At 64.5% G+C, this 13,159-nt stretch overlaps 1 protein-coding gene across 1 annotated transcript; it reads right to left on the reverse strand.

The window, feature by feature from the left end:
• Positions 1-2,403: 2,403 nt before the first annotated feature.
• On the reverse strand, positions 2,404-7,081 carry ALDOC (aldolase, fructose-bisphosphate C). The gene is made up of 8 exons (XM_077836534.1): positions 6,948-7,081; positions 6,105-6,316; positions 5,669-5,723; positions 5,266-5,426; positions 4,598-4,681; positions 4,030-4,204; positions 3,247-3,446; positions 2,404-2,780 (listed from the first exon to the last, which is right to left on the reverse strand). Exons 1-8 carry the CDS (start codon positions 7,057-7,059, stop codon positions 2,685-2,687), a joined length of 1,095 nt encoding a protein of 364 aa, XP_077692660.1. The 5' UTR covers positions 7,060-7,081; the 3' UTR covers positions 2,404-2,684.
• Positions 7,082-13,159: the final 6,078 nt, after the last annotated feature.

A 13,159-nucleotide genomic window follows, 5' to 3' on the forward strand; every position in this document is an offset into this window, starting at 1 on the left:
CCCCTCACCGCACCCACACCCCGGCCTCCCCCTCACTGCACCCCTCCCCCTCACCGCACCCACACCCCGGCCTCCCCCTCACTGCACCCCTCCCCCTCACCGCACCCACACCCCGGCCTCCCCCTCACTGCACCCCTCCCCCTCACCGCACCCACACCCCCTCACTGCACCCACACCCCGGCCTCCCCCTCACTGCACCCACACCCCGGCCTCCCCCTCACTGCACCCCACCCCCTCACCGCACCCACACCCCCTCACCGCACCCACACCCCGGCCTCCCCCTCACTGCACCCCTCCCCCTCACTGCACCCACACCCCGGCCTCCCCCTCACTGCACCCACACCCCGGCCTCCCCCTCACTGCACCCCTCCCCCTCACTGCACCCACACCCCGGCCTCCCCCTCACCGCACCCACACCCCGGCCTCCCCCTCACTGCACCCCTCCCCCAGCACTGCACCCACATCCCAGCCTCCCCGGCACTGCACCCCTCCCCCGGCACTGCACCCACATCCCAGCCTCCTCGGCACTGCACCCCTCCCCCGGCCACTGTACCCACTCCCCGGACCTGGGCACTGTGCCCCTCTGCCTCCACTGCACCCATACCCCAGCCTCCTCAGCACTCCACCCACACCCCACCCTCCCCAGCATTGGGCATTGTGCCCCTCCCCCAACACTGCACCCACACCCCGCCCTCCCCAGCCCTGGGTACTGTGCCCCTCCCCTGACATTGCACCCACACCCCGGCCTCCTCGGCACTGCGCCCCTCCCCCGTCACCGCACCCACACCCCACTCTCCCTGGCATCGGGCACTGTGCCCACACCCTGCCCTCCCCAGCACTGGGCACTGTGCCCCTCCCCCGGCACTGCACCCCCACCCTCACTGCACCCCTTCCCTGGGCACTGCACACACACCCCGTCCCCGGGCACTGCAGCTCTCTCTCCTCCTGGCCAGTGTCCCCTATCCCCCCCACCAGCATCGGGCACTGCACCCCTCCCCCAACACTCCTAATTAACTCAGAATCCAGCACCAGTGCCTTAGTGACTGAACCCTGAGCAGAGCCTGGGGCTGGCCCCACTCTTCTCTCGCTAACTGCCACTCAGACCTTGTAGGAAGGAGGCATTTGACCTTTCTGCCTCCATTTCCCCAGCTGTAAATCACAGCTACCACAGCTGCAGGCTGGCGAAATTGGCAAGAGCCCTGTGACACCAGAGGATTAACACTAGTTCCCTTGGTGGTAGAATGGCAGAGATCAGGAAGATCCAGCCCCTTAAGGAGCAGCCAGGTCAAGAGGTGCCGATGGCTGGCCAAGGAAAGCACCAAGAGAACTCAAGAAGAGTGGACTGGAGCACATTACAGCTCTACCACTAAGGACAGGCAGACCTTGCAGTAGGAATGGGGATGGAGCACGTGCCACCGAAACAGCTTAAGGGGAATCTTAGCTGCACCAGAAAAAGCTGAACACCCCAGTCCTGTTTTCTACAGTTCCGGAGTAGGCCACACTCCACCCCTACAGGAGGGCAGCAGCTGCCTTCCTTGCACAGGGACGGAAGAGTTCTACTGAACTGAGCATGCAGCAAGAGACTGGTAGAGCTAGCCCTGGGCAATTGATGGAGGAGCTTCACCCACCACTGAAGCAGCGCCACCTCTGGGGTGGAACTTGGCAGCTGTTTTAGCAGCACAAGACAGTTCAGCAGAGGAAGGGAGGAAAGCACCAGTGTCCAGCTGAAGCTGTAGGGGGATGTGGAGAGGAAGTCTGTAATGGACAGCAGAGACCCGGAGCTTTGGGAGAGGAAGGGCGGGATTTGGAAGAAGTCTCCATGTGGGTTTGTTGCTCCAGAGTGCGTGGCTGGAAGCAGCTACTTTGACTTCTTCACCCCAACTCAGAATACCCATGTTGAACAGACCGCCACCCCCTGGAGAGAAAGCAGCTAGCCCCCATCCCCACCACCAGATGGAAGTAGCAGTCGCTTGTCACTTTCTCTAGGATTTATTTGTTAGACTATTCGGTACATCAGGTGCATATGGAGAACACAACACATGGCAGGAACCGGCTCCCCTACCGTCGGCTGCTCCCGCCTGACTCGGCCAGACAGCGGTGGTGGCACTATGGGGGGAGCACACAATCAGAACTGCAAAGCTACAGCTGCACACCAAAGTGCAGTCTAATGCAGCGTGGGTCCCACGCGGCCAGGGTGCGTGGAGCACCAACAAAACGGAACGCGTCCTGCGCACAAGCACCCCTCGGGAACGGGGCCTCCTGCCACAGAGCCAGGCCTGGGCCCAAGGGACATCGCCCCTCCCCACCCCTGCCAGCCTGGCTCCCCTCCCACCTCCAAACAATACCCTTTAAGGAGAACGGGAGAATTAAAGGGGAAGGGATGGGGTCTGCAGCCTGCCTGCACTGTCTGGCCAGTCCCTCACAGGAGGCTCTGTCAGGGCACCTCCCCCTCCTCTTTCACAGGCACAAAGTCGGTAGCAGTTGAAAGAAAACACAAGACTGGGGCAGTACGTCCAGGTGGGGCTCGCTCCTCCTCTCCCCCGCCCTGGAGGCGGCTACTTGGCTCCTGTCGGCGGCTACAGTACAAAGCTGGGGGTGACTCGTGGCTGATATGGAACGTAGCAGAGTGGGGACTGGTTGGTCAGTGGGGCTGGAACGCCCGGCCGGGGCTCCAAGCCAGGGGCTCAGTAGGCATGGTTAGCCACGTAGAGGGACTGCCCGGCAGCACCGGAGTCATCTCCGCTGCCCTCGTACTTGCCAAGAGCGGCCAGACTGTTCACCTAAGACACAGGGAGAAACCAGTTAGCATCCTCGTCACTGGCTGTGCCCCCAGCCGTGGCCCTGGCATGACAGGAGACATACCAAGTGCCACACTGGGGAAGAGAGGAATGTCCCCCACCCACCCCACCATTCCCGTTTTCACTGCTCCCTTCACCACGTGTGCCAGACGCCATTTCTAGCCTGGACGTGGAGATTCCAGACACACAATACACACGCACTCCCTCCTGGCGTCTCCCGGCAGCCCTGCCGTGACGCACTGGGCTCATCCCAACACTTTGCTGGACACAGGGGCTTGAATGGACAATTACAGGAAGCTTTAGATTGCAAGTGGCCGAACAGATCTTTCACCACGACACCCTCAGGCTGCGGGCAGGGCACCTCCTGGCCCTTGCTGCCCAGGAGTTTCCAGGGCAGGGAACCAGGGAAAGGACCCTTTGCAGCGCACCCCGACCTCCGGCTCGGTACCTCGGCACGCTTCATAAACGCCTCAGTGGCGGAGCTCTCGTTCTCCCTCTGGCCACGCCAGGCGTTGAGCGCCGAGGCCTGCAGGGCACGTCCGTAGGAGAAGGTCAGAGCCCAGGGCCTGGCCAGGGGGCAGTTGTTGATGGCGTTCAGATTAATGGAAGCTTCCTCCTCACTCTGCCCCCCAGAAAGGAAGGTGACACCTGAAAACAAGGCCAGGACATTGAGGGAGGGCTTGAATCCTGGGCTCAAACCCAGATACGTGGACACCCAGGGCCTTCCACACCCACCTCCTGCACAGCCCCGAACCTCCACTACAGAACAGACTCCGCAGCACCCACAAGCTGAGAGAGCCGGGCTCTGCCTGGCCCGGGTAGCAGCGAACTCCCCTCTCCCAGGCCTGGCCTACACTTACAAATCAAATCGAGCTAGCTCCGTCGCCCAGAGCACCAAGGATGCCTCGGTCGCCAGAGTAACTGCCTCGCAGGGGCCATTTACCACAGCAACAGACACCGCTTCCGTCCACGCAGGACACGTGTCCACACAGTGCTACCAGGGTGCAGCGGTGCTGTGCAGCGTGGACAGCCTCACACACCCTGCTCTGCCGGCGGACGAGGGTGCTACAGCTCGAGTGCGGCTGTCCCAGCCGTGGCCGGGATGCAGGGAGCATCAGCCTCTCCCATGAGCTCAGCACTGTTCCCTTCCCGGGCCGGGAACCTCGGGACCAAGCCACTCCACCATCTGGGGGTGTGGAGCTCAAAGGCAGCTGCTCTGTGCCCTGGCTACCTGGGACGGCGGGAGGCACGGTCCGGCGCAGTGCGGTCACCGTGGCCATGGCGATCTCCTCGGCGCTGTACTTGGTTGGGCAGGCGTGCCCTGGGGTCACCATGTTGGGTTTCAGTAGCGTGCCCTCCAGGTAGACGTGATGGTCACTCAGGGCCTTGTACACAGCCGCGAGCACCTGAAAGCAAGGCAGCAAGCGCCTAGGTCCCACATCTGCTCTGCACCCTGGGAACCCAGGCTCTAGGGTCTCCCACGAGCCCAAACCATGGCCCGAGCCCTGCTCAGAGCCCAAGAAGCTGCTGGGGATGTCCCACGTGCCCCAGTGCCAGGTGCAGGGCAGGGCCTGGAGTGCTGTGGTGACGTCCCAGCATGGCGCCTTCTGCCCACCAGGGTGGCAGTTAAGACTGCAGAGCCCTCTGAGTGCAGGCGACCTGAATGGGGGATAACGGGGCACGCAGAACAGCGGCTGGGGTGGGTACATTTCTCTAGGCAGCTCCACGGACACATCGTCCCCTGGTCTCGCTGTGCGCCATGCCCCCCAACGCCCCGGCACCGCTGGGGCAGGGCTCACCTTCTCGGTCACGTACTGGCAGCGCTTCAGGTCATGGTCTCCGTCGGGCAGGATCTCCGGCTCCACAATGGGCACGATGCCGTTCTGCAATGGGGAAGATGTTACGGGTAGCACCCTGTGTGGCAGAGCAGGAGGGAACATGCCAGACAGGTCTCCTCACCCAAGGGTGCTCTGCAGGGGACGATGGGGCGGGCAGGTTTGCCCTGCAGGGCAAAGGCCTCGCCAAGCTTTCACCCCCTGGCACCAGTGCACACACATTCCCTGGTCAGAGAGGGGCCCCACAGCTGGGTCCAGCAGAGCCACGGAGCGTTTAACGCAACTGGGCCCTGGGATCCGTGTGAAAGGTGCCATCCAAAACCACCCCCAGCCTGCGACGGGGACACCTCACTGCCCTAGGGACTGAGCGCCCGGCCTGCCGGCCAGAGGCCTCCTGGCCCCCCCGAGCGAGCCCCTGCACCACCGGGGCTGCTCAGTGCTGGGGCGGGGGAGGGGGAGAAGACCCCGCAGGGCTCAGGTACCACGGACCGGATGGGGCCAGCGTTGCGCCCATCCCCCTGTGACCCGCGTGGAAGCTCTCTGGGGCAGGGCCCTGCACAGCACAACGTGCACAGTCAGAGCGACGCTGGGCCCCACAGCCCCAGTCTGGAGCCCCACCGCGCTGCCCTCACCTGCTGGCAGATGCTGGCGTAGCGGGCCAGGACGTTGGCGTTCTCCAGGATGGCGAGGGCCGAGGGGGTGTTCTCACTGATCTTCAGCACGCAGCGCCACTTGGCAAAGTCCGCGCCGTCCTTCTTGTACTGGGCACAGCGCTCGGACAGCCCGTCCAGTCCTGCCCCGACACACAGCTACCCTCAGCCAGGCTCAGCTGAGGCCTCTGGACCCCACCCTGCCCTCTGGTGCCAACCACTCCCCGGGCAAGTGGGAATCCCCATGCTGAGGGCACGTGGCAGCTGCCCCAGCTCCTCCCATCAAGACGGGGAATCGCCACTGTTTTCAGACAGGTCTGAGGGGTCTGTTCAGCATTACAGATCTCAGCTCCCCCAGCCCACGCACCGAGCAGCCGTCTCATACCTTGGGTCGTGGTTTCTCCATCTGTCCCAGCCAGAGGCACAACGCCCTTGTCCACCTGCAAAGGGAACGGCGGGGCACAGGTGAGGCCAGACCGCAGCGCCCCGGTAGCCCCTCCCCGGGACTGGCTGGAAACCCAGACACACACCTGCCACAGGGAACTCAGGGCATGCCCAGGAACAGGACAGGGGCCTCAGTGTCTGGGAAAGCAGCCCCGGCCTGAGCCGAGTGACGCCATGGCAATGGGAGCAGAGCCTCTGAGCTGTCAGGGTGAGCAGCTAGTGCGCCTCCCCGCTGAGTCCAGACACCCCGAGGGCAGCAACGTCCCGGGGCAGCCAAGTGCACGGGGCCTGCCACACCCCGGCATCGGCCACCAGAGGGTGCAAGTGCCCCACACCACCCCAAGCAGAACCGCTCACAGTAGCCCCCAGCCACACACCTTGATGCCCACCACGATGCCCTTGTCTTTGATCATCCTGACGAAGGGGGTGCCGTCGTCCCCCTGCTGATACATGGTCTCGTGGAAGAAGATGACACCTCCGATGCACTTCTTCACCCGGTTGTCGGCACTGAACAAGATCTGGCGGTAGAGCCGGCGGTTCTCCTCTGTGTTCTCCACCCCAATCTGGTTCAGACGCTTGGCCATGCTTCCTGGAGGGACAGAGGGGGGCATGGATGACGCATGGGATGCGTTTCCCTGGGGGAAAGAGGAGCCCAGGGGAATGCTGCATTTGCCACTGAGCACTGGGTCTCAGCACCAGCCACCACCCACACCCGATGCCCGGGGAGCGAGTGGCATGTGCGGGCAGCAGCTGCCTGGGACACCAACTTTCTGGCTGCAGCTCTGCGAATACCAGGCGCAAAGGCTGTTGTGGTTCTGAAGGGAATGTCACCATCTGAGGAGAGGAGATAAACAGCCCCCCAGTGATCCCTGGACCACCACAGTCCAGGACCCCTTGGCGTGACCCCTGGACTCTGGGATCACGAACGTCTTTGGGGCCAGAGGTTGCAGCAGGAGTTGTACAGAGGGAGCCTCTAAAGAGAGCGCAGCATGGCACACCAGGTTTTCTTCCTGCCAGCTCCTGAGCCAGCTGTGCTCAAGCCTGGGATGTCAGCCATGGAGCCACCAGCTCAGCACCATTTCTAGAACCTCAACGCCCCCCGTCACTGATGTGCCAGGCCAAACCCCAAGCTGGATGCCGAGACCAGCATGGGGGGCTGCAGGGAGGGAGCAGGAGCCCAAAGGGGTCATTCTCCCCAGCAAGGAGTTATTCAGACCAACCTACGGACTCATCCGCTGCCAGGATCCCCTTGCCTGGGGCCACGATTTGCAGTGCGATGTCAGACAGCTCCTTCTTCTGCTCAGCTGAGAGCGCGGGATACTGGTGCGTCATCGTTACGGATAGCTGGAGTCTCCTGAACCGGGGGTGGGGTGAGCAAGGAGTTAGCCCATCCCCTGCTCTGGGGAGCAGGGACAGATGGAAGTCTTCACCTCTGCCACGAAGGCAGAGTCCTGGTCCCCGTTCCCGCAGCACTGAGAGCACTCAGCGACCTTCCCCACTGGTCAGCGTGCACCATGACCCCCTTCAGGTCTGTAATACACCCACTTGCCCACCAGGAGGCACTGCGGCAGCTCACCGACTCCAGTCCCAGGCTCTCCATGCAGGAGTGTTGGCTGGGGGTTATGTTTGTGCCAGTCCCAGGCTTCCCCGGAGGCTCCCTGTCGGGAGCAGGAGTGGACAGAGTGCTGGCTGGGGAGCACCTACCCCCTCCATCGCAAACACCGCAGGAGGCTCCCGCCCAGACCCGGCAGTGTTGCTGCTTCCAAAACTCCAAGGTCATTTGCTAAACCTGGTGCCCCCCCAACGCAGGGGCACCGAGTCTGCAGTGACCCCTCGGCTGCCCTCTCCCTGCACTGATGGGGGAATTGAGCCCATCCAGGCTCCCGAAACCAGCTGAGACCCCCCAGCCCGGCATCCTTGGGAGCGGGGGGGACGACCAATCCCACCCTCTCCCTCCATGGCTGTGGTACAGCTGGGTCAACACGCCAAACACAGGGAAGCAGCCCATTGCCACCCTGCCTCGGTCAGCAGCCATCTGGCCAGAGGCTTCTCTCCGATTGTCCCCGAGACAAAGGGCTGAACCCACCCACCTGACTGTCCTAACCCGTATGGGGCCGGTTATGTAACGGGTAGTGCTGCCACCCCAGGCACGGGCCCAGCCTCGTGTAGCACGGCCCAGCCTGCTCCTCCCCTCCCTCCCCCCCGCCATCTCAGGGCTCTGCTGCGCACGCGGAGAGCCAGGATTAGATACTGGGTCCATTGTGCTCCTGGCACGAGCCTCCCCCACGCAGGGGAGATGCCCCCCTCCACACAGCGTGGGGCCTTCTCTAGTCGCATCCCCAGGTGGGGGCAAAAATCAGACCAGACCTGGGAAATCCCCAGCCCAGCCGGACAAGGTGGGCTATCAGCTCTCGCACCACCCCTTGCACTCCAGGCCATGGGAAGTGTGGGAAGCTCGCCGGGGAGCCTCACACTCACAAAGCGAGACTGAGGCAGAGCCAGGAACAGGAGCCCCAATTCACAGTCCTGAGCTCCAACCCCAGGGAGAAGGGAGCCTAACAGCATGAGAGTCCATTTCAAGCTCCCTGTAACCCCCACGGAGGCCCGGTCACGGGGCTACAGGGGCCCCCAGTGCATGCAGCCGACTTCCCATGCAACCCACAGAAATGCTGCTCCAGCAGGGAGCAGCCGTGGAAGCCCATGTGCAAGGTTCCTATGGGCTGCAAGTGGGGCCTGGCTGGTCAGGACAAGCCTGCAATGCACCATAAGCCAGTTAAGGCCGGTTACGAGCCTGTCTGCTCCAGCACAGCGCCCAGGCAGCCCGATGAGCTCAGATGCTCATCACGCAGCCAAGACCCAGCCAGGCTTGTCAGCTGGGTGCTGGGGTGACCACTCTGCAGCCAGCTGGGGCCAAGCCCCCTGCTCCCAGAGCCAGACGGACCCCTCCAGAGAGGGGCATGAGCCAGGGTCCCCAGCCTGTCTGCTGAGCCTGGCACCAAGGTTTGCCATGGGGACAGCAAGCACAGAACTCGGCTGCTCGGGACCACGGACCCTAGGGTCTTCTGGGCGTCTGGGGGCACTCAGCTGGTGTCAGCAGATGGCCTCTGGGCAAAGGCCCCCCCAGCAACCGCCCCCACCAGCCTCCCCCCCGCACCATCGACCCCCCAGCATCCCCCTGCACCCAGCCCCCCCAGCATCCCCCCTGCACCGCTCCCCCACACCACTGGCCCCCCACCATCCCCCCTGCACCACCCCCTCAAGCCACCGACCCCCCAGCATCCTCCCCCGCACCACCGGCCCCCAAGCATCCATCCCGCACTCCCAGCCCCCCAGCATCCCCCCGGCACCACCCTGAGCCACCGACCTCCCAGCATCCAGCAACCCTTCCGCCCCACCCCCAGCATCCCCCCGCACCCAGCCCCCCCAGTATCCCCCCCGCACCGCTCCCCCGCACCATTGGCCCCCCAGCATCCCTCCGCACCGCCCCCCCAAGCCACCGACCCCCCCAGCATCCTCCCCCGCACCACCGGCCCCCGAGCATCTGCCCCGAGCCACCGACCCCCCAGCATCCTCCCCGCACCGCCCCCCGCAGCAACCAGCAACCCTTCCGCTCCCCCCAGCATCCCCCCGCAGCAGCCCCCCCAGCAACCCTTCCGCTCCCCACCCCAGCATCCCCCCGCAACGGCCTCCCCAAGCCACCGGCCCCCTGGCATCCCCCCGCACCGGCCCCCCAAGCAACCAGCCCCCCCAGCATACCCCCCGCACCGCCCCCCCCGCATCATCGGCCCCCCCAACATCCTCCCCCGCACCATCGGCCCCCCAGCAACCCTTCTGCTCTCCCCCCAAGTAACCCCCCCTACCAGCCTCCCCAAGCCACCGGCCCCCCAGCACCCCCCCGCACCGGCCTCCTCAAGCCACCGGCCCCCCAGCATCCCCCAGCACCGGCCCCCCAAGCAACCAGCCCCCCCAGAATCCCTCCGCACCGCCCCCCCCCGCATCACCGGCCCCCCAACATCCTCCCCCGCACCACCGGCCCCCCAGCATCCCCCCGCACCAGCCCCCCAAGCCACTGGCCCCCCCCAGAATCCCCCCAAGCCACCTCCGGCCCCGAGAGCCACTGGCCCCCCCAGAATCCCTCCGCACCGCCCCCCCCGCACCACCGGCCCCCCGCACCCCCCCAAGCCACCTCTGGCCCCGAGAGCCACCGGCCCCCTCAGCATCCTGCCCCCCAGAGCCGGGGGCGGCGACCTTGCTTCGCCCTTCGGCGCGCCCCGCTCCCCGGCCAGGAGCCCCTCGAGCCGCCCCAGCTCCGGCCGGCGGGGGCAGCGTCCCGGGCCGCCCTTACCGGCTGGCTGGGCTGGGCTGGGCTCCCGGCGCGGCGGCTCTGCGGGCTGCGCGGCTCGGGCGCCGGTAAATGAGGCTGGAGCAAGTGCCGCAGAGCGACGTGACTCCGGCGGGCGGGGCCCGGTGACTCAGCCCCGCCCGCGGCGCCGGGGGGCCCGCAGGGGCGGGGGCGGTTGCGAGGCGGGGGAGGGGGGCAGTTCCCAAGGGGGGGCAGGGGGCAGTTCCCAGGGGGGCTATGGGACCACAGGGCAGTTCCCAAGGGGGGAGCAGGGGGCTATTCCCAAGAGGGGGGCAGGGGGCAGTTCCCAGGGGGGCTATAGGACCACAGGGCAGTTCCCAAGGGGGGAGCAGGGGGCTATTCCCAAGAGGGGGGCAGGGGGCAGTTCCCAGGGGGGCTATAGGACCACAGGGCAGTTCCCAAGGGGGGAGCAGGGGGCTATTCCCAAGAGGGGGGCAGGGGGCAGTTCCCAGGGGGACTATGGGACCACAGGACAGTTCCCAAGGGGGGAGCAGGGGGCTATTCCCAGGGGGGCTATGGGACCACAGGGCAGTTCCCAAGGGGGGAGCAGGGGGCTATTCCCAAGAGGGGGGCAGGGGGCAGTTCCCAGGGGGACTATGGGACCACAGGACAGTTCCCAAGGGGCAGGCCATGGGGCAGTTCCCAAGGGGGGAGCAGGGGGCTATTCCCAGGGGCGCTATAGGACCACAGGGCAGTTCCCAAGGGGGGGGGCAGGGGGCCCTCTCCAGCACTCCCTGCCCTGCTACCTGTGCCATGGCTGGGGGCACAGGGCCTTAGGCTCTGCTGCACCCCCTGGGAGAGCCAGGGCCTGGCTGGAGAACGCTTGTGGACTCCAGCACCCGACCCAAGCCGAAGCACCTGACCCAGTACGTGACAAGCAGGGAGGGAGCATGGGGCCTGGCTGCCAGGGCACCCCCGCAGAACCCCTGGGGGGGGGCCTGATGCCCTCGAACTCCAAGAGCCCTGGCACTTGCATGGACGCCTACCCCCATGCTGCTCTTGCGCCCAAGGCAGGGAGGCTAGGCAACCACCCTGTCCTCTCGCTGTCCAGGCCCCCCCGGGGCCCCTCGCAGTACCTGACCCTGCCTTTCCCCCTTCCAGGAACCACTGCCAAGTCCTCTCCATGCAGTCTCCCATTGTCTGGCCCTGAACGGCTCCTCTTAGCAAAGGGGAAGTTTAGAGCCGTAGGCACACGCGGCCCAGCTCTTCCCCACCGAGATTCACAGCTTCTCTCTGCTGCTGGAGGCCTGAGCCAGGAGCCAGCCATTGGCCAGTCGGGCGTCTCCTCATGTCACCCCACGTGATGGGGCCTCCATCTTCCTCTAGAACTGCAGCCCAGTCCCCTACAGCAGCTCCCAGGCTCGAAGATGAAAATGGGTCTCTCTCTACTTGCTGTCCCAGGTAGGGAAGAAGGGGCTCTGTGGGGCCCATGGTAGCATGCGGCAGGGAGGTGGTTCGAGGGAGAGGAGCACAATGCTGAGAGAGGGAGTGGAGGGACAGGCCCCCATGCTGTCCTTAAGGCCACTCAGCCTTCACAGGGAGTGAAATCGCAGCTCCCTGCTGTCCCTCTAAGCAGCAGAAGAGGGATAAGGACCAGGCCATCTGCTCTGTACCCTGCACTGCAGGGCAAACGTACCCAGCCGCGTTAATTTTCCAGGACCGTGGGCTGAGTAGCAGCATAGGTGGTATCTACTCGCAGCAGGTCCTAGAGGCTCCTTGGCAGGATGTCTAGGCACTGCATCGCAGTTGTTCAGAGGCTGCTGTTTAGGAGACCTGTCCTTTAAGCTGAATACAGGAGGGGGAGGAGAGGGAAGTGAGCCTGTTTCCCAGCTCCTCCCATACTCCCCTCAGCTACAGCTAGGGGCAGAGGCAGCTGTTCCACAGCTGAAGAGAGAGGCAAGGTGACCCTGCCACCCAGCTGAGAGGCGGGGACAGCACCAGGGAGTAAAGCCATTAAAAACCAGAGCGTTTTGTTTCCATATAGCTGCTTTTGGGCACATTATGGTTAGTGTGGTCACAAGCAAGTGCTGTCCTGGCAGCAGCTCTGCCCGGGGAGGAGATCAATAGACCCATGCAGCTACAACCCACCGATCCAGAGCAGAGGACAGCATGGCCCATAGGAGCCAGCACAAGGCTACGTCCTGCAACAGCATGGAAGACTCCAACTCAGGGCTTCCCTCATGCTTTCAAGGCAGGGAGATCCTGCAGATGTTTGACAAAGGGGGGAGGTGGGAAGGAATCAACATTTGAGCGAAACAGAAAGAGGTTTTCAAAACAAGCCCCCTGTCGCAGATCTGTGCTCAGGGAAGGCCCAGCATGCGTGCTCCCCCCTCCCCAGCAGGGTTGCTGGGGAGAGGTCAGGAGTGGCAAGGGGCTCTGCTCCTGGAAGCCCTGGGCTGGCCAGAGAGGGACAGTGACAGGAGGTTAGCCCCAGCTGTGTGGTCCAGCTCTGCTGCATGCTCACACCACCAGACAGCTTCCCCTTCTCACCGGGCCCAGGCTGCACTTCCACATCACCCCATTACTGCTGGGTCCTGGGAATCTCTCTCACCACCCCCAAGAGCCGGGGGTCCCAAGGACAAAGCAGCCTCAGGCTACCGCCTCTGCAGGAGGCTCTCACCCTAAGAAAGGATCACCGGAAGTTAGATCCGAGGAGCAAGGAACTGAGAATCTAGGACACCAAGAGCAGGAGCTGCCTCTGAGGGGAAACTAGGTCAGCCCAGCCTTGCTGGGTTCGTGTGTGCGCAGTTCGCAGGAGCCCTGGGAACGCGAAGATCAGCAAGGCTGCATACGAACTACAGAACACCAGGCAGAGGAGCGACCCCCTACCAAGGAAGGGGGGGCTGTCACAACACAGGGAGAGGAGACAGTGGTGGGGAAGTCGTCTGCCCTGTGATAAGCCCAAAGGAGTCCAGCTGCTCTGACCAGGGGCAGCAGGTGTCATGCCAGGTGCCCTCAGACAGTTACTATGAATGCTCCCATGGCAGGCAGCAGAGAACCCAAAGAATGAACTCCAGCCTACCTGGGCAGTTAGCCTGTTAGTGAGCCCCAAGAGAGGCCCCCCCAGCC

This window comes from Eretmochelys imbricata, chromosome 17 (assembly GCF_965152235.1).
Source record: "Eretmochelys imbricata isolate rEreImb1 chromosome 17, rEreImb1.hap1, whole genome shotgun sequence".
Lineage (NCBI taxonomy): Eukaryota > Metazoa > Chordata > Testudines > Cheloniidae > Eretmochelys > Eretmochelys imbricata.

Excerpts from the sequence above, each read along its gene's own strand:
- ALDOC (XM_077836534.1), bottom strand. The coding sequence starts at position 7,059 with ATGACGCACCAGTATCCCGCGCTCTCAGCTGAGCAGAAGAAGGAGCTG. Across the intron at positions 6,317-6,947 it reads GGCAGCGGATGAGTCCGTAG|GAAGCATGGCCAAGCGTCTG; the intron begins GTTGGTCTGAAT and ends CTGTCCCTCCAG. Across the intron at positions 3,447-4,029 it reads CGTGCCTCCCGCCGTCCCAG|GTGTCACCTTCCTTTCTGGG; the intron begins GTAGCCAGGGCA and ends CCTTGTTTTCAG.